The 23,568-nt window shown below is 39.8% G+C and overlaps 3 protein-coding genes across 4 annotated transcripts; all 3 read right to left on the bottom strand.

Moving 5' to 3' along the window:
- Positions 1-183: 183 nt before the first annotated feature.
- mcur1 (mitochondrial calcium uniporter regulator 1) lies at positions 184-7,725 on the bottom strand. The gene is made up of 9 exons (XM_082547637.1): positions 7,203-7,725; positions 5,117-5,212; positions 4,910-5,013; positions 1,765-1,866; positions 1,522-1,563; positions 1,302-1,373; positions 1,018-1,071; positions 777-891; positions 184-668 (listed from the first exon to the last, which is right to left on the bottom strand). The coding sequence occupies exons 1-9, from the start codon at positions 7,453-7,455 to the stop codon at positions 613-615; spliced, it is 894 nt and encodes a 297-aa protein (XP_082403763.1). The 5' UTR covers positions 7,456-7,725; the 3' UTR covers positions 184-612.
- A 362-nt stretch (positions 7,726-8,087) lies between these two features.
- Positions 8,088-11,915, bottom strand: rgs9bp (regulator of G protein signaling 9 binding protein). Its single transcript, XM_082547638.1, has 3 exons — positions 11,406-11,915; positions 9,766-10,072; positions 8,088-9,029 (listed from the first exon to the last, which is right to left on the bottom strand). Exons 1-3 carry the CDS (start codon positions 11,499-11,501, stop codon positions 8,656-8,658), a joined length of 777 nt encoding a protein of 258 aa, XP_082403764.1. The 5' UTR covers positions 11,502-11,915; the 3' UTR covers positions 8,088-8,655.
- An 87-nt stretch (positions 11,916-12,002) lies between these two features.
- On the bottom strand, positions 12,003-19,391 carry LOC309714908 (kinesin-like protein KIF20A). Of its 2 annotated transcripts, XM_082547632.1 has the most exons (18): positions 19,075-19,390; positions 18,837-18,932; positions 18,195-18,314; positions 17,972-18,110; positions 17,710-17,894; positions 17,519-17,606; positions 17,280-17,438; positions 17,079-17,190; positions 16,942-17,004; positions 15,724-15,870; positions 15,347-15,506; positions 15,095-15,274; positions 14,651-14,790; positions 14,371-14,536; positions 14,031-14,154; positions 13,319-13,389; positions 13,082-13,201; positions 12,003-12,879 (listed from the first exon to the last, which is right to left on the bottom strand). In XM_082547632.1, exons 1-18 carry the CDS (start codon positions 19,174-19,176, stop codon positions 12,664-12,666), a joined length of 2,388 nt encoding a protein of 795 aa, XP_082403758.1. In that variant the 5' UTR covers positions 19,177-19,390; the 3' UTR covers positions 12,003-12,663. The 2 variants fall into 2 exon arrangements, with proteins under 2 accessions (XP_082403758.1, XP_082403759.1); XM_082547633.1 differs by lacking the exons at positions 12,003-12,879; positions 13,319-13,389 and having other exon boundaries at positions 19,075-19,391.
- Positions 19,392-23,568: the final 4,177 nt, after the last annotated feature.

Below are 23,568 nucleotides of genomic sequence, written 5' to 3' on the forward strand. Positions count from 1 at the left end.
TCTCTCTGCTATCACTCCTACAACTCTCGATTCTAGATGACTGAGTTGCAGACATATAGGTTTCCCATTATTGTAATGCTCAAGGAGTACTGATAGATTTTGAAAATGGAAAGGAAAGCAGCTCAAGCTTCCTTCACTTCACTGCCCACCTGTACTAAAAGCACAAACCTCACAGACAACAGCTAGATCAATCTTACATTTATTGATAATACATTTTATTTAAATAACACGTAATATTTGTCCCAGAATCTTTCACATATTTCTGAAAATGACAAAAAAAAAAAAGTACAAAAATCTTTGTGCCTCAGTATTAATATTATGTTCTCTCCAGTATTTAAAATTACTAAGTGAATTGTCAACTTGGTTCCAGAAGCCATAAAACAAGACAATAAAAATTTAATTAAAAAACTGTCTGGGTGGTGCGGTAGAAATTTTTGATGAATGAATGTATTTATCAAATAACTTCCACGAGTGATCGGTGAAGGAGCTGGTCCTTCCATAAGTTCTACTTGTAAAAAAGATCATCACTGCCCGGGAAATAACAAATCATAGCACATTCAGAGGATGCAGTAACAATTCAAGTATTATCAAAGTCAATGATCAAAGTCCTGATTACATCCAAACACGATAAAAACCCAAGACCACAGTGAGGCACGTAAACACTGAACCTGCAAGAGAAAAAAAATATCACATGCAATTATTTGTACCAGCTGTATCTGTAAGAAAATAAAAGATAGAAAGTGTAACTACAACCCATATTTAACATGCATGTGTACCTGCAAGGTATTTTATAGTATCCAGTTTATGAGACTCCAACATGGTTTTCAATCCAGCCACTTCTGTGTCTATTTTCATGTTTGTCTGAGTCAAATAGCGCTCCTGTTCTGCAGTCTGTAAAAAAGGCAAGGCGATAAAGACCCATGATAAATTAAAAGCAAGCATTAAAAACCTTTAATGGAGAATAGAAATAAATGACTGAATGCAGTGTGCTATAAACCCAAATGCATGTATACAAACCATTTCCATAATCTCAGTTCGTGTTTCTAGAAGTTTCTTCTCATGCTCTGCTCTCTGAAAATAAAATGTGATTTCATGACACCTTTTGTGATACGACATTGGTAAACGCTCCTTTGCACATGTAAAAATAAATGCAGGCAATGTTTGTGTAACTGTGACACCATGGCATAAAATGCAAACATAATTATAGGCAGAACTTCATGTGGGAACAATAAAGTCGTGTAGTTTTAAATTCAGTCATTTTTTTCCAAACAATAATTGAACTGATCTCCTCAAACACGTACCAATTCTTTCACTTGGCTTTTCTCCAAATTCATATCCAACATATTGTCTGACTGCACTTTTTTCATTTCATCCTGCAACGTTGTAAAAAAGAGACACACAAAAGAAAGTCAAAACATTTTTCTAAATGGAGATTTCAACCAAGTTAAGATAAATCAAATACGATCAAGGAATGGGAAAATGCTATTCATGAAGGTTAATACATTCACAGTAATCACTTACAGCTAGTTGGACCTTGAGCTGGAGCAACTGGACCTTGAGTTTCTGGGAGAAAGGGCAAAACACTGACACAGTCAGATTAAGTGGAAGGAAATCGTTGGCACAAACACATTGTGCAGTCATCCCTGTTTCTACTACTGACAGACGAAACGATCAAGTCAAACGTGATACACTGTCACTGCAGTAAGTGATCTTTATCGAACAAATAATTTTTCTTCTTAAAACAACTCCGAAAAAAACATTTACCTCATTTTCTGCCAGCAGAGCAGAGAACTCGCTCTTCTCAAGGATCACCATGTCCTTCTTTACAGCGGCTATTTGAGACATCACACGCTGCAACATGATCTCCTGCCAAGATCGCACAAAACGTTAGAGGGTTCACCATAAAAATAAAGTACTGTAGTGCGAGTGGAACACACTAAATTCAGAGCTTTTAGAAAAGTTATTGCCGCTGTGGCTTTGACAGCATGTGGTGGGGATTTAATTAACACACCGATATCAAACCATAGATGGTAATGTGAAGTATATGATAGCCTTGATCTTTCACTTTATAGCCTTTACCAAGGCTCTGGGAGAGCAAAGCATTCACATACAGCAAAGAGTGGTTTAACCTATAGAAATCCTTAATTAGTGAAGATAAATGGGTGGATACCAGAAGATGTAAAATATTAAATTATAACAAGACTTAGCTCTTATTTTTGTCCTCATATGCTTTCTCTAGATCCACAAAAAAAGTGCAGCAACTCCTCCTCCTCTATACTTCTCCATCAAAACAAAGCAAACATCACACCTGGGGCCCGTTCTTCGTACGTCGCTTACTACATCCAAGATCAAATGACACATCCAAGATCAAATCATCGCGCTAACCGTGAGCTCGCTAATCCGGTTCCCCGAACACACCTGCTGTTGACGATTACTATAGCTGGACGCAGTAATGTGACATCACTGGGTGTCGTAAAAGGGGCTAAGCATCGATAGTAGAAACATTGATCGGCAACCCTCTGATTGGTCGGCGAAAATGTCGAAGGAGCGCGCTCGGCTCGGTATTTTTCGGCAGCAGAGCAAGAACTCCTGAGTGAGGGATTTCAGGAGTTTCAGAGTTTAATCAGAACGCAAGGGAACACTGCAAAGGCTGCAAAAGCAAGGAGAGAGGGCTGGCAGAAAGTTGCTGACAAATTAAACTCGTAAGTAATTTAATAATAATAATAATAATGGATTGGATTTATATAGCGCTTTTCAAGGCACCCAAAGCGCTTTACAATGCCACTATTCATTCACTCTCACATTCACACACTGGTGGAGGCAGCTACGGTTGTAGCCACAGCTGCCCTGGGGCAGACTGACAGAAGCGAGGCTGCCATATCGCGCCATCGGCCCCTCTGGCCAACACCAGTAGGCGGTAGGGTAGATTTATCATATCACACTATATTATCCAATATTATATTACATTATATTATATTGTTATATTATATCCCCTTTCACATTAGAGCCACAACAGGACCCACTAGAACATGGGAACAAGTAAAAGTGAAATATAAGAATATTCTACAGAATGGTAATATTTATCACTTATATTGCTTTTAGTCTCTTGGAAAGAGACCCTGAAATAATCTGTTTGTTTGTTTATAACAGCAACCAAGAAAAGGGCAGAGCAAAAAAAGACAGGTGGTGGTCCTGCACCCCCTCGTCAACAAGTTGGTTAAGTGAATAATACCCTCACGGGAATATCGATATCTCTCAATGAGCACACTGTCGCGCTGAGCTAAAGGATCCTGTCTATCCCGCAATATACGCTGAATTCTGAGGACTCTCCTTATCAATCTTGCACCTTCCGCAATGGGTGGCTCGCGTAAACGGACAGGACATGGCTGCGACAGGCTTCCCAAATCCACCTTCGCTTTTATAGCCGTGGTCTCTCATCTTGATTACACGAAGTAATTTACAATTACTACTCTGAAATATGAATTACATCTGTAATAATCACATACATGTAATAGAATGTTAATAGTACATTTCCCTTTTTTAGGAAATGACCTGTATGTATCTGTGTGACATCAATAAAAGGATCAAGTGCTGCATTATCTTCAGTTACATTGATGTTATTTATTTATCGCTGTTGCTTTCGTATAAATGAAGCGGACATACCTGCGTGGCCGCGATCTAATCCTGTTTACATAAAGTAAACCTGCTCCCGAGCAGGTTTACGCTTACGGCTCTGTTGCTATGACAGCAAGTCCCGGATGAGCTTCGGGGAACCGAACGATCCAGGATCACGCGAAATCGTCAACAATCTAATCCAGCTAACCTACTTAGCGAGGTACGAAGAACGGGCCCCTGTAGTGCTCTTTCTCAGCATGAAGCAGTACTGCAGTGCAAGTGGAAAACACAAACAAATTATTATTCTTCCTAACATAACTACAACAACTCGTTCCCATATCTTCATGGTATGGATCAATAACTCTATCCTTCTGTAGTTAGTAGAGCTCAACACGTGACCCTTTCATTCTCCAAAATTGTGAAACAACCTTGATATAAAGTCCACTGCCATCTTTTACTAGACATTTCCATATTTCCACAGGTTTGTCATCTGGACCTACCACTTCTCCAATCTTCATTATCTTCATAACTACACCCACCATACTAAACCTTCTCCACTTCCTGATCCATCCTCCCCTCTCTTTCATTTCCTTCTTCCATCAGCTCTCAAAGTACTCCTTCCATCTTCCATCCTGCTGCACATCCTTTCCAGCTTAACCTCCCTGCTTAGCCAAATGATACCAGTCCTTTTCTCTTACCTCAGTGTCCAGCCTCACAGTCAACTCACTCTAAGGCCTTTAGATATGAAGTCCAGGAAGAACTATTAATCATGTACAAGCGATGTCATGGTGGCTGCCACTTGGAAATCCCAGCGATATATGGATTATGGAATTTTTTTAACATTAATACCGACTTAATAAGAAGTGGAATATTATATTATATTATAGCTAGAAAAGGGGGGTTTTGAGCAATATTTTATAATAAGATGTAAATTTTAACATTAAGAAAAAAAAAGATATTCCCATATCACTATCAGTCTTAACATTGTTAAAAGAGCCAGTAAGAGTGATCACGGAGAGCTGTATCACAGATCGGCCTTATTCTCATCAGACATTCCAGTGCCATGAATTTTCAAAAGTAACTCATCACGGACACCAACATCAAAGGTTTCTAGGAACACAAGCACTGTTTGTATTTAACTACACAGGTCAGTGTTTTCATAGTACAATGACCAACCCAGCGATCCTGGTTCACTGACCTTTACGGGACCAGAGAAAAAGGCTTGTGAGTGAACACACAGAGGAAACACAACCAACGCCTGCACACAGTGCACATTATTGTACTGCTGTCTCACCTGCTGCACTTTGGTTATCATGTCACTGTAAATGACATCCATGTTAGAGTTTGTCATCTTCACCAGTACGCTGACCATGCCTTCAGACTGAGATGTAGTGAAACCTGTTCATAAGAGAAAAAAAATATGTTCTTATAAATGAAATCAATGCAACCTACTATTTTAAAAGAAATATAATGCTGTAGCTTTTTTAATCGAACAACTAACCATTTTCCTCAAGGAGTCGCACCACTGCATGCGTATCAAAGAACAGCTTCTGGCCTTCAGCCTTTGGTACGTCTGGTTTTAGATCATACTGGAAAGCTTTGACAGAGGTTTTAAGAAACACAGCATTTTAGAATGACCTCAACACTGGAATACACATAAATATTAACATCTTGTTTAGGTTGCTGTATGTAGCTTTTGATTTCTTCAGTCTATTTATTATCTGAAATGAACCGTTCCATTTGGAATCACACACACACACACACACACACACACACACACACACACACACACACACACACACAAAACCAATTTCCAAAAAATTTAGGATGCTGTGTAAAATGTAAATAAAAACAGAATGCAAGTGATTATATGTGTCTTATGTAAATGTACTTGATAATGATGGTGCCCAAGAACCACCCAGCACCTGGCAGAGCCCCAGATGCAGAAGATGTCCAAGCCACCCTTGTCTACCACCCCCAAGGCAGCAGGTCAGTGACCACAGTGGCCACATGGAGCAAAATCATCAAGCACCCACATCCAAGGGACAGACAGCAGCGTCCAGAAAGGAGTGACAGGGAGGGGGGATTACTCACCCTCCATCATCAAGTCCCACAGGGAACAGGGAACTATCCCATGTTTTTTTTTAGATGTGTTGCTGCCATAAAATGAGCTAATATTTTCCATTAAATATTGAAACATCTCGGTTTAAACATCTGATATGTTTTCAGTGTTTTCTGTGAATAAAATATAGATGTATGCGATTTGCAGACACCAGCGAACTAATTAATTATTATGGAGGTAGCCAAAGTTTAGCACCATCACAGTCCACAAGTTGACTTTTATTTTGACATGCACATGGGCTACAGTAACTCAGTTACCATGACAAAATCACAGTACCTGTAGTCATTTAAAGTCTCGCGTGAGAGGGTTTTGAATAGTGATGGTAAATTCGATTCTTTTTACTGAATCAAGTTTTAATGAGTCACTCACCAAAGTGAATCGGTTTTGAGTCATTTGATTCACTGTCAGTTGACCAGAGTGCAAAAAATGTACATTTTCACTCAAACTTAATTTGTTTCTCTTTTCATGTAAATCCTACTGCTAAGATGAATGATTCTAAAAGAAAACAACTATTTTATAGAGCAAAAAAGAGCAAAAACATTTCTAAAATTAAGCAATTTCCTATCAAAATTGCTTAATAAACATTTATTTTATTAGTATTTTCCTTAAATGTGTTAAATATATATTTTCTCATCTAAATGTCAACTGAGCTGTGAGCCAGGGGGCGGTAATGCGCCTTAACATTGGTTGCCAACCAAGAAGAAGGAGCTGTGAGCCAGGAGGGAGGGGGTGAGCGAGTCCTGAGTGATTCGCTTACGATTCAGCACAGGAGGGAGGGGGTTAGTGAGTGAGTGATTCGTTCGCTCTATGATTCAGGCCAGGAGGGAGGGGGTGAGCGAGTCCTGAGTGATTCGCTTACGCTTACGATTCAGCACAGGAGGGAGGGGGTTAGTGAGTGATTCGTTCGCTCTATGATTCAGCACAGGGGGGAGGGGGTGAGCGAGTCTGAGTGATTCGCTTGCTCTATGATTCAGCACAGGAGGGAGGGGGTGAGTAGCTCAAATGTGCTGTTAGCATGTTAGCAGAGCGATGCTACTGTGAACCGAGGAGCTATTTTCTTGATGTGAGCTTCTACTCAGGGTTTTTTCTTCCAGTTCAGAGCAGAAATTTTTTTGTTACGATACTGGATGTTGTGTTTTTCTCCACAATTTTAATTATGAGCTAGATACATTGCTGCTAACAGCAACAGGGATGAGTCAGTTGGGCTTGTGAATCATGATTCATGAGTCAGTAAAGTGATTCTCGAGTATTGAACGATTCGTTCATGATTCGCGCATCACTAGTTTTGAAGGACGTATGATTGCGGTCTTTGGAAGAAACGAAGCTCCAGTTCACTTGTGCACTTTATGTAAACTAGGTCATCACAGCTAAAAACTGCCATTTTTATGGGTCGTGGCGACGTTTGAAGTGGCAGACATGCAGTTAAAGACTGTTTGATACTGTAAGCGTAAGCGCTGTTTGTTACCTCTCACGGACATCCATGTCGCAGCAGACAAATGCGTAATGTTCACTCCAGGAGCTCGTCTCCATCTCAGCGGTGTCTTCTCAAACTTGCTAAATGACGGAGTGAGGTTACACTGAGAACACGCTGAGGCTCTGACGAAAATCGATGTCGCTGCAGGCACAAAAATGCTAGCTCTGTCTTGAGGATCATACCACTTTTCTGGGTGGTTAAAGTTAAAAAGTTTAAGTCGAGACTGGCACTGTTTAAGCACCATCGTCAAGGAGAGTGTGTCCCACTAACAGCGAGTTTTGTTTTTTCTTTACCAAGGCTGTACTTCCGTCTGTGAAGCGCCTCAGATGATAAATTTTCACAGTCACGCCTACATCGACCCTTTCACCTACTGTTCTCCGGACTACAATTGAAACTGACAAAGAATCGTCAAACTACCGGTCACGCCTTTCAAAATAAAACACCTCTTTTGTCATAATTGATTAGGTGCTAAGTCATAATGGGTATTTTATGTACAATTAGTACCAGTATAGTACCCGAAAAATATAAATTAATAAGTACTAATACATCAGAATGAATATAAAGCTCCTATTGTACTATTTTTTGTTTGTATATTTGATGATTCATATTTCAACCTTTCAGATTTGATTTACTGGACTGAGAATCTGCTGCTATCTATACACTTTTCTTTCATGAATATGAAAATAATTTCCAGTGGCTGAGCGGTTTTGTCATAGCTTTGAACCAACCTAAGAGGAGTGAGATGGTATTGCAGCCATCTTTTAGGGACTTGTCAGCCTGCAGTAACTTATGCAAGACTTGAGAGGATTTTGGATCCAAAGTTGTGCTTTGAGGTAATAATTTACAGAACAAAAACACAACAAAACCCCAAGAAGACAGTTTCATATCAAAGTTGATACTTTTATATTGTGCAACTGTGCTAAACATCATCAGTTCTCTACAGCACTTTATATAGAAAATACATGATCACCTATATTAAGAAGCATTTGCACCTATGTCTTCTCAGTTGCAATAAGGAATAGGAAGTGCCTTTCTGGCTGCTTAGAAAAAAAGAAGAAAAAAAAAAAGTAGAATTGCTCCTTTTGTGCATCAAAAGCTAGTCAGGAGAAAAAAAATACAATGTTGGCTCCATTTTCTTTTCAAACCGTTGTTAGTGAAATAAAACATAATTTTATTGTATAACAGGCAGTCATGTACTTTGTTTAATGCATATGGCAGCCTTGGATTCACTGCAAGACATGGCAAACAAGTTCGCATCCAGATTAATTTCAGTATTTGTAGAACGCACTAATAAAGGTTTACAATAAAAGTCACCTTTTCATCATTGCAAAGAATATAGTTAAAAGAACACTACTGTACCTGCAAAGCTTGCCAGTGTTACAGTATTAGAGAGCATTTCTGAGGTTGCACCAAAAAAAATAAAAAATAAAAATTAAGGTTTTGTTCATGAGAAAAGGACAAGACAGACAGATAACATGGCTGCCACCAAAACAACTGCAAACAGCAATAAGAGCACAAAGATCAAACTGCGCTGGCATAGAGGCTTGTGTCCAGGCTGCTCCTCGTCAATGCTGAGCAGAGCCAGGGAGGCGCTCTCGGTGCTGCTGAGCGGGTCTGCATATTGTGGCCCCCGGGGCTCCACCATCCAGCGCAACACATTTACTTTTTTCTCCATGTCATCAATCATGTGGTCGATTTGGCTGATTTCCTGCTCCATGGTGCTCCGTTCCTGGCTCTCAAGACCAGCAGGAAGGGTTGGAGGCTCCTGGTTCAAGTCTGCCAAACTGAGTGCTCGAGCTGCTACCTCACTGCCTCCTCCTGCATTACCAGAAACAAATTTTAGCTTTCCATTTTCTTTTGGCTTTTACAACTCAATAGTGGATTTGTAAAATGTGGCAGAAGCTTTCCACTTCATCATGTGGGGAAACGAAATGTGAATATTTGAACAAAATCTCATGGCAATCCTCATTGCTTAAAAATTCTAATGTAATATTGTCACAGTGGCACTACAGAGGAATAAATAAATCAGCAGCATCCAACATCTGGGGGCCATTAAAACCTGAACCAGTCCATTTAAAAGTTGGGAAAACATTGTGTATCAGTGTGATGGACCAACTCAAGCACAGCTCCACACACTTTACTTCTATCCATCAATGATAACAGAAAAAAAATAATAGTAAACTGAATAAATGCAGGGCTAGAGTCCAAATATTTCACCTTTACTGATGCCACAGGACATTCACACGAGATACTCTAAAATGTTAGCACACTGGCAGATTTGAGCATATTAATTCTGATAAAATATTATCTGCAGAGTATGAAAAACAGCTAAATACTTTACATAACAATCCAAAAAGCTTTCCCCTCCATGTGTAGTCATTGAGTCTTACAAGATACAATAATAGAGTTTCCTCTGCATTCACTCTAAAACAACCTCTGAAGACTAAAGTAGTGCAGTTATTTTGCGGTTTTCTTAGTTTTGCTTAAAGTTCGATTTCAGTTGACAACACTGCTTGCATCTAGTAGCAGCAGTATGTGAAAGGCTTGCATTTACCTTGTAGGCCAGTCTGCACCAAGGAAGCAGTGTTGGCTAGGGAGAAGTTGTCACCCATGCTGAAAACCTTGCACATGTCAACATGGAGCAGTTCTAGACTGGAGGAGAAGGCCACCCAGAGGAGCTCCATCTCCTTGCGCTGGTCCTCGGGCAGGCTCTTGTCCCGCAGATGTGAGGTCAGATGCAGACGGATGGCCTCGGCCAAATTCAGGGCCTTTTCTCGCATTTGTCTTAGCTCATCCCGCAGCTGCAAACTGTCTGTGCAGCCACCAACACATGCAGCCAAATGCCGGTAACATGCTACCACCTGTAACAAAGATTTGACAGTGCTCGGTAATATGCAGAGCTCAGGAACTCCTAGTTAAACAAAAGTATTCCAGATAATTCCCTTCCAAGGTGGCTAAACTCCAAGTTTGCAAGAGGAATGGGCTTTTTGTTTTTCATAGTAGGGACATACCCTTGCTGTCCATATCACCTGCTGTATTTAGACCACTAATCTTAATTAGGTATTGCACATCATTAACCTTCTGAGCAGCTATTCTCTGCTAAACACTTCACCAACCCACACACACACACACACACACACACACACACACACACACACACACAAAAAAAAATCAGAGTACCGAAACTGAAAGAAAACTGTTGGGGAAAAAAAGCTGATCGAGCTGAACATTAGTCATCTTAACCTGCTTGAAACAGCAACTGAAGTGCAGAAAAACGTACACGTTTTGTTTTCTGATCTAAATCATACTGCAAGAATTATTTACTTTCAGCCGATACATTTAACCTTGGGGGGAGAGAGAGAGATTAGCAGGTGGTTTCATTCATTAAAAATATTAGAAATAATCTCATTAACATTGATCTATTTCTAGATAAGCCAAAGCAACCTCGTGTACTCTGAGTGGCCCATTTTCCTAGCATGCACTGGTGACGGTAAAACCACAGATGCGCTATACCATTCTTAAATTGTAACGTTTCCTTTGAAAATCGGTTATATTAAATATTAACACCATCTTGTCATTTTCTGCGCTTCATTTGTGGCTGCTTACACCAATTAATGAGTAGAAATACTACCATCGACCTCTAGGTACAAGGAAAATAAGATGCAAACTGCCATTGTGCAAACATCCTTTATCATACTGACAAAAATAACTTTAAAATTAAACAGTTGATTTTAATGGGGAGAAAATGTCGAACATGTCCACGGCATTATCTAACGCAGGAGAGTCGCACAGACTCAGTGGACCAAGAAATTCTTTTCAGTGAGAGTGCACTTTTAGCCACAGGGGTCGGGAATAAAGGATGTTACTTTCCCCCCTTTGTGCATGCTCTGCGTGTAAAATGTTTACGTGGCGACGGCTATAGAACTGAAACCAAATGGAGTTAATTTTTTCCCCCATACGTTTTATATTCTCATGCAATACTGAACTCTTTACATACCAAGTATTCACATGAAATTCTGGAAATTACTGCCGTGTACAAATCAACTTCCCAGCCATTTTTTCATATTCATGTCCACAAATCTATTAGACTGGTACATAAACATGCAAATACAACGTAGTAGACAAATGTAAAGGAGACTAGAGTGAGGTCAGAGCTTTCTTTATGACCAGAGGAGAAGACTTGGAGCAACTTACCTTTATCACAGATTCCACCAGATCCTTCCCATCAGCCAAAGTCTTGTCTGTGCCAACTGTGCAGTCATTGCCCACTTTGTTATTTACAAGTGGCATGAGGGATGACTTGTCCAGAGTCTAGGACTCTGCCACAGCAGACAAGAGTTTGGCCCGGCTACCTTTTACTTCCCTGGCTGCCACTGCTCCTCTTCTTCCCCTGGAAGATTCTTCATTCAGTGGCTGAGGGTCGAGACAAACTCAGTCCCAAGGCAGCATGATGCACAACAATATCCCCCTGCAGCAACTATATTGCAATTACAGGTCCTAAACATGCTATGGATGCTGGAGTGGGGAAAAGTCAAAGTAATGAAGAAAAATGAAAAAAAAATGATAATAAAATGATGTAACTGTTAAGCAAGGTGCTAATCCTGTGATTGACCCCTTTGCACTGACGCAGGCTAAGACAGGCAGCTAATCTTATTAACCATCAACGATACCAGAGAGGAGAGCAGCTGGCTGCCTACCACAATGGCCCCTTCACTAACTGAGGACGCTGTGCTCTGTTACTTCAAGCACACCACAGTGGCTACACCTCCTTCACTCAGCTGTAAAGGTCAATATACTCCATAAATATTTTATTAGCATGTTGGAAATTTGTTGTACATTGCACTAGGTGAGAATTAAAGATTTGAATTGACTGTGTGTAAAGATAAACTAATAAGCAGATTAGAAAGCACACTGATGCACTTAAGAGTATTGAAAGTTGTAGATTGCTTTGTCCTATCAAGGTTCTTTGTGGTTTACTTTCCCCTGAAGGCTCTGGAAAATGGATGGCCTTATTTTGAACAGCTCCATGTACTGAATGCATGCTTAGAAGAAGCAGGTTATATTTCTATAGCAGTGGATGCAGAAGGAGCTTTTTCATGTGGAAAAAGTCTATAGACCAGATAAAAAGACAGCACATATACGGTGAGCATGAACTCACATTACACCAATGGAGCTTTGAAACGAAGCCTTCTAAAAACAGAAGGAGATTGCTTAGATTTTCTGTGCATCTTCATATGTAAAGCATTAAGTGTACAATTTTATTTTATTTAAAAAAAACAAACTATAGCACAAGACACGCACACAAAAATACACATTTCATTCTCAGTTAAAGGGGATTTTCTTCAAATCCGAAGGAAGTTCTTAAAAACAAAATGCAATTTTCCTCAGTTGAAAGGAGGACATTTTCATGCACTAACCGGGTGAGTGCAGTTGTTGTACAACAACTGGGCTTTCAATGGTGTACAGTCTTGCCCGTTTTCCTCAGTGTTCGGGCAGACGTTCCCTTCCGTGGTGATGTGACAGCCTCCCTGATGTTGGCGAGAAGGCCTCGCTTAGTCTTTGCTTGCACAGGGGACTTCTGGGAGAGCTTGGCAACTTCTGCCTTCAGCGAGACAATCTCCTTGTCTTTTTCCACATTTTGCTGTAGGATCTCTTCCATGGATTTTTTCTTTAAAAATAAATAATAATTTCATATGATATAGACAGGCATTATTTGTGCTGTGAGAAAAGTATTTGCTGCTTCTTGATTTCTCCTTTTTTAATTTTTCTGGTCATGTGTAAGAAAGTAATTGCTCCATCAATCTAATATCTGGTTGTGCCACCCTTGGTAGCAAGAACATGTTGTGTACTCCTGCTGTGCATCATCTCACCTGATCATCAGCAGTCCTCTGCAGAGCCTCAAGATCAGCTGATTTCTCCATAAAACCATCTCTGACCTTCTGTAGCGTTTCATTAAGCTCCATCAGCCTTTTCTCCAGCGACAAAATTAGCTGACGAGCAAACATCAACACACACACACACACACACACACACACACACACACACACACACATAATTACATAGCCAATCAGAGCCAGTGTTTAACTGGAAAGTTGTGTCCTTGTTACCTGTTGTTTATCCTCACACATCCGCTCTATGGCACATTTCTCTCTGTGTAGGCACCTGTATCGATCATCTCCTGTGTAGGGTTGAATTTGCTGCTGTTTTAATAAATGCTGGCCTCATGATAAAAAAGCTAAAACTTAATTGCAAATGAAAATTACAACAAATGAAGAGCAGGAAACTTAAAATTTAAAATCAAGGAAACCACTTTCCCATTAAACGGAAGTTTTTCTTCCCACTGTTCCCAAGTGCTTGCTCAGAGGGTCATCTAAGTTTTCTCTGCATTCTTGTGGGGTCTCAACCTTTCAATATAAACCGCAACTGTTGAGATTTTGCGCTATAAAAAGAAAACTGAACGGATTCAAGTTTTTTGTATTTTGGAAGGGGTTCTTTTTTTAATCCTTTCGAAAATTTAAAAATAGTCCTTATTCATAAATATACTTAAAACTACTAAATAATTTCATCAGTCTCTAAAACCTTGAGGCACTACATTTCTCAAAAATCATTGCATTTGTCAACTTTCTAAGTTCCTATTGTTATTTCAAGGAAGTTTAAAAAAAGTAAAAAGTCTAAAAGTAAAACTCTACTCAAGTCTTGATTGTTTTACATGTCCTGTGATGGTGTACAAAGTAGAGCAACGCTGAGAAATGTGTGCCACCATCCAAAGGAAAATTCACATCTATGAAACAAGACAAAAAACCCATTAACTGGACCAACCTGCTTCTCCTGCCCATATACTCAGTGGTTCAGTCTGGCTCGATTGATCCACGGTTGGAGCAGCAGGAACTACACCGGTCCTCGAAGTCAAGGCCTCCAACTCTGACACTTTACGCCTGAGGGCCTACACAGTCAAGAAGAGTCAAAGCTGTGTTCATCATCAGTATCTCAGGGTGTTGGCTACTTAAATTGTCAGCATAGCTAATGTGCAGTTTACCGATTGATCCATTGTTTGACAAATCTTTTATTCAAGATTCCCTTACATCAGTACACAAGTGAATTTAGCAAGACCCTGGGAAAAAGTTTAGACGGGATATTTCAACAGCCAACTGAAACATACCTCCACTTTCTCCTGTTCTGCAGTGAACTCATCGAGCGGTACATAGTTATCCTCCAGATTGGTCATAGCGCTGTGATAAGCATGTTCTTTAATAGCATCCTTGTACATCTCAAATGTGTTTTCCAGTTTATCCCGGTAGCTCTCCTTCAGCTCTTCGATCTGACGACTTCACAGTTGCAGAAGATAATATTGGAAAATAATCAACTTCACCTGAAATCACTACCAACAGCATACACATTTATGGAAGATCGCTGGCCCGCTTTTGCAAAACTGCACATACTTGCGGAGTTCTTCACTTTCCATCAGCTGCTGCAACATGGCGTCTCCCATTTCTTTGCGAATTTCGATTTCTTGCAGCAGGTTTTTTCTTCGCTCAGCCAGTAGCTTTGTTCTTAAGTTCTCAACCACATTCAAAAGTTCCTATAAAAAAAAAAAAATTATAATAATATTATTAATAATAATAATAATAATAATAATAATAATAATAATAATAATAGGTTGAAACAAATGAATGTTAATATTAGAAATGAGACAAAAAAAACAAACAAACAAACAAAAAAAAAAAACCCGAAACAATTTCTATTATCTTAGCCATTATCTTTCAAGAACGTGAGTACAGGCATGCTGCTGCTACTTTCAAGCTACAGTTGGGCATAGGGCATGCTTTCAGCTAAATCAGTGTTTAATGGAAGACTTTTTTTTTTTTTTTTTTTTTTTTTTTTACACTCTGTGGCAACAAAGACATGTCAGCCTCCTCTTCTTCATCAAGCAGCTCATCTTCAGACAGGTAACTCTCCAGGACGTTGCTGTCAAACACCCCGTTGCTCAGCAGGGGCTTGCCATCATGACCTACGAGACGAGGAGCCAGAGATTCTAGAGCCTTATCTGGGATCACCTGCACCACCTACACAAATCAGAGCTGAGATCAGTGCTTCACGTCACCAAGGCCTTTTCTGCATTTTGAACTCGGGCTAACCTGTTTGGCAACAGCTGAGAACTTCATGACATGGAGAGTCTCGTCATAGGTGGAAGCACACTGGTTAATGTTGACAATCATGGAGGGTCTTCCCTTCCCGCAGAAGAAAGCCTGGAACAGCTTGGTGAGCTTGCTTTCTCGGAAGGGGATGCTCCTCGTTCTGATGGATGACAACATAAAAGCATGCAAAAGGTTTAAAAACACATAACCATCCGACATGAAGGTTCATTTATTCCTTCGCCAACACCATAACCAACATACAATAACGCTAACGAGGACAAGATGTGACAAAAGTTACATTACTTAAAAACAAACAAAAGCTTTAGCGTTTTGTGTCAACACTCATGTTTGCTCTGGTGGTGATAGTCTCACTGTACCTGTCAGGCCCACTGTTGCGGAGCGCAGTGATACACTTCCCCAAAATAAGCAGGGAATTATTAATGTTACCCGCCTCCTTAAGCCTCTCTCCAAAAGTCTTTGTTTTGTTGCATCTTTCTGAGCCGGCCAGATCACAGAGAGAGAACCTGTGAGAGAAAAAACACAAACAGAAGAATCATAGTTTCACAATTTATGTTTACAAAAAAGGTGGACATGTTAGTGCCTCAGTCCCAGCAATGAATCAGAGTTCTCACCTAATAACTCCCGCTGAAGGCCCCAAAACATTCCCTTAGGGAAACTCATTTCATGTGATCCATTTTATTTTCCTGTACTTGAAGAACCATTTTAGTTTATTTTAACATTTAAAACATGATCTCAAAAACCACTATGAGAAGCACTTCTATAGCAAAGATGCAAGATAAATATCACGTTGACACAATATTCCATTTTTTACTGCACTATTATTTTCGATACTATAAGTATTGGATACCATTCCCAAAGAGTTCATTCTGTTCATCTGGACGTAGCGTTTTCAGTGGGAGTCACTGATCCAAGTGACTTCTTCAGTCTCAGCTGACTGCAATCTTATAAACAATACATTTGCACAATAGCTGAAGCGGCCTAGCCCACTAATTTGGCTAGGTTCAGTTATTGTTTAAAGTCAACTCTTTGGGATTTACTTACCTGGATGATTGAGCATGTATCAAGATATCAGACACTCTGTCCAAGTGCAAAACTTTTGTTTTTCACTGTACTAGATTACATTTTTGATTTAAATATGATCTTCATTAGCTTTACTGCAGCAATAATGCATTTTAGTACTTTTAGGAGGACAACCACCGTTTTAAATATTGATGAACTGAGATGGAACCATGATTGTTAGTAGGGATTTTTAGCATGATTTTCAACTTGAGAAATTAGTTGCAAAAAATATTATTAAGTACACTTTACATTTATTGATTGCCATTTTAGATTGTTAGTATGCTTTATTTGCATTTGCAAAAAAAAAAAAATCACATTCTTATTTAGCATTACACATTTGTTTAATTTTGAGTCAATTATTTTTCATCTTTATATTAAATTGCTTGTCTTTTTAATCCCCCCCCATCTTTTATCTCAGTCACGGACGGACGGACTTTTGCAATGTTACAAAATCCTTTTACAATACACAAGTTTTCTGAGCAGGTTAAAGTTAACTTCTACTTTCATATACTTACTCAGAGACCCTTTCAGCTGTCCCTCCATTGATCCTCAGTAACTTCATTGTAAATATGCTGTGGCTGTAAGGAAAGCCTGTGTGAGTTTTGAACAGGTTGTTTAACACCACATCCATGATAAACTTAACTGGTTTTACCTTCGGCTAGATGAGTGGTTCATCTTTGTGGCTGCAGCACTTCTGTTTTTATTCCCAAAGTGTAGCAGCTTGGAGGCTTCACCCAGGTTATGAATGTTGATCCAAATGAGGTCTGAAATCAAAACAAATGTTTTTCCTTTAATCATTAATGCTAACATTCACCTGATAATTTAAGAACATAAGCCAAGGTCATTTCCACACCTTTAACATAAGCATTTCCAGCACCATCATCGCATACACGGAGACAGGCACGTTTCTTGGATTTGGAGCACAAAGATGGCTGGAGAAGATCGTACACATACTCATTGTAGATTTCAAAGAAAGCCACCCATAAGGCAAACTGGCTGTTGCTGGTCAGCACTAAAGTAGGAGCACAGAAGACCGTAAATATAGAAATAATAAGAATCCACAACAATAATCACTATTCTAATGAGTAGTACCCGTTTGAGTTGAAAATGCAGAAGAGGATGAAAGACGGCTGGGCGAACAAGACTGTAGACAACCACTGCCTCTGAGAGAATCACACTCCTAGACCAGAGGAGAGACGTACGAATGTAAACAGCACTACACTCAAGTGCTTTATTACCATCTTCTCTTTTCTGGAATACATTTGACAGAACTGAGTCCTTACTTCTTTAAATGAAGCAAAAATGGCAGCTTTAGTGATTCTTTCCTGCTTTACTTGGTGAAAATCCAGAGACTGCACACCATTCCTGAGGTAGGGCTTCAGGTCCATTCCCGGATACTGATGTTCTCCAATGTACTGAAAAGTGCTTTCCAGCACTCGAGGCAGTATCCCTGGCTCTTTTGGAGATCCTGTAGGACTTCAAAACATTACCAGAAGAACTTTGCACGACTTGAACTTCACAAGGATATTGTGCTTCTGTCCGTACCTTGGATTGTGAAGGTTTTCCCAGCATTGGTTACACCATAGCTGAATATCAGTGCGTTCTTCCCATCCAAGAAATCACTCATTTGGCTTTTGACTGTGTTCTCAAACAGCTCAGCCTGTGTTGTGTCAGGCCCAAAAATCTAAAAGGCAACAGAAGATAAAAAGTTGACAATTACTGACATAGAAAGGGGGGGAGAAAATGGGTCATTTCAAATGTTACTGACCTGTGAAAAATAAAATTTGTGGAGTGACATGCCAATTCCTTTCTCACGGCTCTTGATGGTGGCAGAACCTTTTGGTGCATTCAGTGTCACCGTCTGGCTGTTTTCAATCACAACACAAGCCTGAGAGATGGGAAAACAAAGTGTTTAACAGTCTTTGTAAATCCAACTATCTCAGAGTCAGAACTGGCATGGGCACTATGTTGGCGCAAAAGTGGCAACTGTGTCTTAAATCAGGTGCTCTTTCCATTAGTTTTATTTTGAATGCAAGACAACTGCTCTTAAATAGTATTAGGCTATGTCCGGCAGCCTCGCCTCTGTCAGTGCGCCCCAGGGTGGCTGTGGCTACAATGTAGCTTGCCATCACCAGTGTGTGAATGTGTGTGTGAATGGGTGGATGACTGGATATGTAAAGCGCTTTGGGGTCCTTAGGGACTAGTAAAGCGCTATATAAATACAGGCCATTTACATTTACATTTAAGGGGAGGGGGGGGGGGGGGGGGGACCTCTTGTGTTTTAATACAAAATGTTCCAGTCCCTTATATTCATGGAAATGTGCAGATGAGCTACAACACTTGCAGAAGAAAGCAGAGACGATACACACTGTTTTTTCCTTATTGGTCATCCCAGTATGTTCGAGTGTACCTGATCCTCATTGTTAGAGAGCTCCTCTTTAGAGAAAGGCCTCACTCTGAGATAAACGCTCATTGTCTGCTGTTCAGCTGCACTGGGTGCATCAGTCTAACAACAGAAAAAGACAAATCAAAGCAGAGGAGCTGAGTTTAAACCGTTTCTTCCAGTCCCTCCATTCAGTTACTGGGACAGACACCCCAAATAAGTGAAGAATTGGCAGTAATGGTTAACAAACACAAATAAACATTACCTGTTGCAGGGACGTGTTGCCGGGAGGAAGACAAGTCAAGTCCATGTCAACAGACTGCATACAAACACTGTTTTCCTGAATCATTTCACTAACTTTACTCATCTTCAAGTAAATTAGCTCAAACAACAACTACAAAAAGAAGTAATAGTTATTTGTTAAATTCATACATGAGATTGAGTGTAAGATATCAGCACTAAAGCTGATTTAACAGTCACTGACTACTGTAGGTTTGAAATAACTTAACAAGAGCCAGTAGACCTGCTGGTTTTCCTCCACTGAGAATCAAGGGAAAGCTTCTAATCACTGCTAATTGGAAGCAGATGTGAGTTCAAGCAAGTCATCAATATGTCCAACCAGCTTGGAGTGCCCTGTGTGTCAGATTCTCATTTGATGAATGTGTCACTGTACAAAAAGGTGACATATTGAAAAAGTTAACAAGCAAGCAAACAAGCAAGTAAGACAAAATAGAACCGTTTTAGTCTTTGAGGATTCTTCCAAACATAGATTTCCTTATTGGTTTGATTTGATTATGATGTTGGAGAGCGCAGTCTAACCCACCAGTGTTCACTGTGGTTTAGATCTGCAGCCGGTTTCACAAGCGCAGTCTGTAGGATTAAACCAATCTTATTTTTGCTCAGGTTTACGCAAAATAAACTTAAAAATTAAGCCACCTTCACTTTGGAGTTTAGTTGTCTGGGACAAAACGAAATTACAAACAGAGATTAAGAATAACCCAAATACTGTAACATAATTAGGGTTTGGTGGGAGATACGTAAGAGGTTGGATAGAGAAGACAGCACATTATTTTTAACCCCTTTATTGAGAAACTGCAGTCTGTTTGATATGTGGCGTAACAACAGGTTACAAATGATCAGCGACCTTGATCAAAACATCACATTGGTGAACTTTCAACAATTGAAGTCACATTTAAATTTTTCTTCAGAACATTTTTTTTTTTAGCTTTCTCCAGGTTCATAACTGTGTTGTCACAATTTTTAGAAACAGCTATATATGATGACCTGGAGACATTTCTTATGAAGGAAACATACAGAACTCATTTTACTTCTGCTTTTTATTCATCACTCTATGCTCACAGTAGCAGTACATTGAGTGCTATTGAAAAATGGGAGGCAGATCTTAATAATCAATATACTGAGGAGGAATCGAAAGGAACTATTAGCATAGTTAGGTTTACTTTCACTTGCAACCGCCAGGGAGAAACCCAGTACAAAATTTTGCACTGCCTATATATAGGCCCTAATGCAGAGGTAGGGAACTCCAGGCCTTGAGAGCCGGTGTCCTGGAGGTTTTAGACCTCACCCTGGGTCAACACACCTGAATCAAATGATTAGTTCATTACCAGGTCTCTGGAGAACTTCAAGGGCTGTGTCCCAATTAAGAGACCGCATGCTTGAAGTACGCGCACTACGCGTACTACGTACGATGCGTACTATAAGTACGAGAAGTGCGGAAGTGAGAGGCTTGTGAAATGGGACGGTATATGCTTTGTCGCGCTGTTCAGGTTGCCTAGCAACCATGATACTAACGCGAGACACGTTACATACAGCATTGTTTGACAGAAATGAAGGAGAAAAATTCATTTTTGTCATGACATCACTTTGATTAGTTGAGTATCTGAGGCGCTATGAATTGTGGAATATATGGGACCACGAAGCGTGCACCGGACCACGCTTGATATTTGGGGAAATCGATGGCGCATTTGGAGTATGCATTTTTTTTTAAATGAACTTTATTTAGAACAATAATAATGACAATCTCAAAGAGACAAGCCACATATTGAATCAATCAGAACAGAATCACACCTCCTGTACACCACAATGAAATCGACAATAACTGAAAGTAAGCATACATACATACACACATATATATATATATATATATATATATATATATATATATATATATATATATATATGCATATACACATGCATACGTACACATCTATATACACACATCTACATAATAATAATATAAAAGATGAATAACCAATACAAAAATAAATAACAATAAAAAAAGAATGAGAAAAAAAAGAAAAACAAGGAACAGAAATAAACGAGACAAGGGGGATCATAAAATCTCTGAAAGTGAGGTTCCATAAACAAGACACATAACTTAAATAAGGGGCTAAGAAAAATCAAACTCTTCTAAAAATCTATGCAATTTGATTGCTTGGGGCTTATTTATTAGCTTAAGAGATTTACGGAACAGGGAGAGTTCGTTTTTAAGAGCAGGCCATGAAGGGGGGGATTTAGCATATCGGCATTTATGTATGTAATACTTTGTTATAGGAGTATGCATTTGAAGTACACTTCAAATTGGGACAGCCGTCTACGCGTGGCGGTGACGTAACCGCACTTAAAATGCCTACGTCAAGCCTGCAGACTCTGAATTGGGACACAGCCAGCCACAGAGAAACACAGGTGGGGAACACAGCTGGGAGTAATCAACACGAGGAGACAGAGGTAAAACTGAACACACTCACATGAGACGCAGACCTTCACAATAAAACAGGAAACAAGAACACTACACAAAGACGCAGACTCGACACTGAGAGACAGACAGAAAATGACACATGGAACTAAAACCCACACAAAACATGAGAACACAAATCTTAAACACAAATAAACAGAAACATGGAACTCTAATAATAATAATAATAATAATAATAATACTCATAGCACCCAAAACCACAACAGTCATTCAAAAATAAACTAACAATCAAAACTCAAAATACTGGGTTGAAACTGACCCAGAACCGTGACAAAAATGGCCAATTATATTTTGGACCTCAAAATATTAACCCAACAAATCATGAAAAATTAGGTTTAAATTATTGTTTGTGACAGTACATATTTCTGACAGTAGTAGTAGTCAGTAACAATTTGATTGTTTTTCTAACAAAAAACAGTGTGACGCTTAAGTTAGACTTGTGTAGCTTTCTGGATTTTATACTCATTGGTTACATATTTATTTCTTATAAAGGCTATATAGCACATAAAATACAAATTCACACATTTTATGTAACAGAAATGTTTAATTATGTGGGCTATATAAAAAATAATTACGTTATAGACCATATTTATATGAAACATATACTTATGCATTAACCATATGTAACACCTGCATATATGTTTAAAACAAGGCTTTGATTTTGCCACCCCATTTGATTTCCATGCCACCCTAGGAACATTTCTCTAGATCCGCCCCTGGACCTGTCCTGGACCAGCAACACCAAATCAGTGACAAAAAGAGCTCAGCAGCGACTGCATTTCAAGAGACGACTGAAGAAGGTGCACATCCCCAAACCCATCTTTAATACTTTCTACAGAGGTACCATGCAGAGCATCCTAACCCGCTGCATCACAGTCTGGTATGAAAACTGCCACGCATCCAACCGCAGAGCCCTCCAGAGGATAGTGTGGACCGCTGAGCATGTTATTGGCAGCTCTCTACCCAGTCTACAGGTTATTTACACCTCACTGGGAAAGCCACTAGCATCATGGCTGACCCGCATCACCCTTCCCACCAACTGTTTACCACCGTTCCATCCAAAAGACGACTCTGCGTCATCAGGAACAGGTCGGAAAGATTGTGCAATAGCATTTTCCCCCAAAGCAGTCTGGCTCCTGAACACCAAGTGAAAATCAGGGGCAAAAGGTTTGATGGAGTGATGACTCCAAATTTAGTCTAAATCATCATCATCATATACGGAGGAGGTCAGGAGAGCGCTACAGCAGTGAATGTCTTCAGCCATCTTTAAAACACGGTGGATGCTCCGTCATGGTTTGGGGCTGCCTTTCAGCCAGTGGTGTTAGAAATGTTGTCAAAATGGATGCAGTTATGATGTGAACATTTTGTGCACTTAAATCTTACTGTGCTAATGACCCCTGCATCAGCACCATGTTTGGAATAGCAGTGGAGAAGACATAGATTCAATGCTGCAGAAATCCGAGCAAAGAAAGCTTCTAGAAGAGTAAAGACTAGCTAGAAGAATGAAGATTCACGGAGTAAATGTGAAAATTCATCACAGGGCTCTATGCACTTGATTAACTGACCGTGAGCAAGTTTGCTTGTCTGGAGCATTCCACATGCCACAAGATGGCAGCAAACTAAAGGTTCACAGAGAGATTTCTTAACTTTGGGACATTTAATCGATGAGTATTATTACACTTGATTAAACAAGCATGAAACTGGAAGATGTTTCAGACCTACCCCCCCCCCCCCCCCCCTCCTCCACACACACACACACACACACACACACACACACACACACACACACACCATCCACACCAGCTGACTAGCATCTGAAAGTCACATCTTTAAGAAACAGACAAAAGTCCAGCAAAGTCCCCACACAGGTCCTGAGAGATGCATCTGAACCTTCAGTTCACTCCAAGATCACACATGTGCAAGAGAACTGAGTGCTGCTGTCAGATTTAAAAGTGCTTTAAACATGATGATACTGTCTTTGTT

This window comes from Aulonocara stuartgranti, assembly GCF_965226115.1.
Source record: "Aulonocara stuartgranti genome assembly, chromosome: 9".
Taxonomy (NCBI): Eukaryota; Metazoa; Chordata; class Actinopteri; order Cichliformes; family Cichlidae; genus Aulonocara; species Aulonocara stuartgranti.

Excerpts from the sequence above, each read along its gene's own strand:
- mcur1 (XM_082547637.1), bottom strand. The coding sequence starts at position 7,455 with ATGGTGCTTAAACAGTGCCAGTCTCGACTTAAACTTTTTAACTTTAAC. Across the intron at positions 5,014-5,116 it reads GCGACTCCTTGAGGAAAATG|GTTTCACTACATCTCAGTCT; the intron begins GTTAGTTGTTCG and ends TCTTATGAACAG. Across the intron at positions 669-776 it reads TACTATAAAATACCTTGCAG|GTTCAGTGTTTACGTGCCTC; the intron begins GTACACATGCAT and ends TTTCTCTTGCAG.
- rgs9bp (XM_082547638.1), bottom strand. The coding sequence starts at position 11,501 with ATGCCACTTGTAAATAACAAAGTGGGCAATGACTGCACAGTTGGCACA. Across the intron at positions 10,073-11,405 it reads TGGTGGAATCTGTGATAAAG|GTGGTAGCATGTTACCGGCA; the intron begins GTAAGTTGCTCC and ends TCTTTGTTACAG. Across the intron at positions 9,030-9,765 it reads GGTGCAGACTGGCCTACAAG|GAGGAGGCAGTGAGGTAGCA; the intron begins GTAAATGCAAGC and ends CTGGTAATGCAG.
- LOC309714908 (XM_082547632.1), bottom strand. The coding sequence starts at position 19,176 with ATGAGTAAAGTTAGTGAAATGATTCAGGAAAACAGTGTTTGTATGCAG. Across the intron at positions 14,537-14,650 it reads GAAAGTGAAGAACTCCGCAA|TCGTCAGATCGAAGAGCTGA; the intron begins GTATGTGCAGTT and ends GCAACTGTGAAG. Across the intron at positions 12,880-13,081 it reads AGAGGACTGCTGATGATCAG|AAAAAATCCATGGAAGAGAT; the intron begins GTGAGATGATGC and ends TTATTTTTAAAG.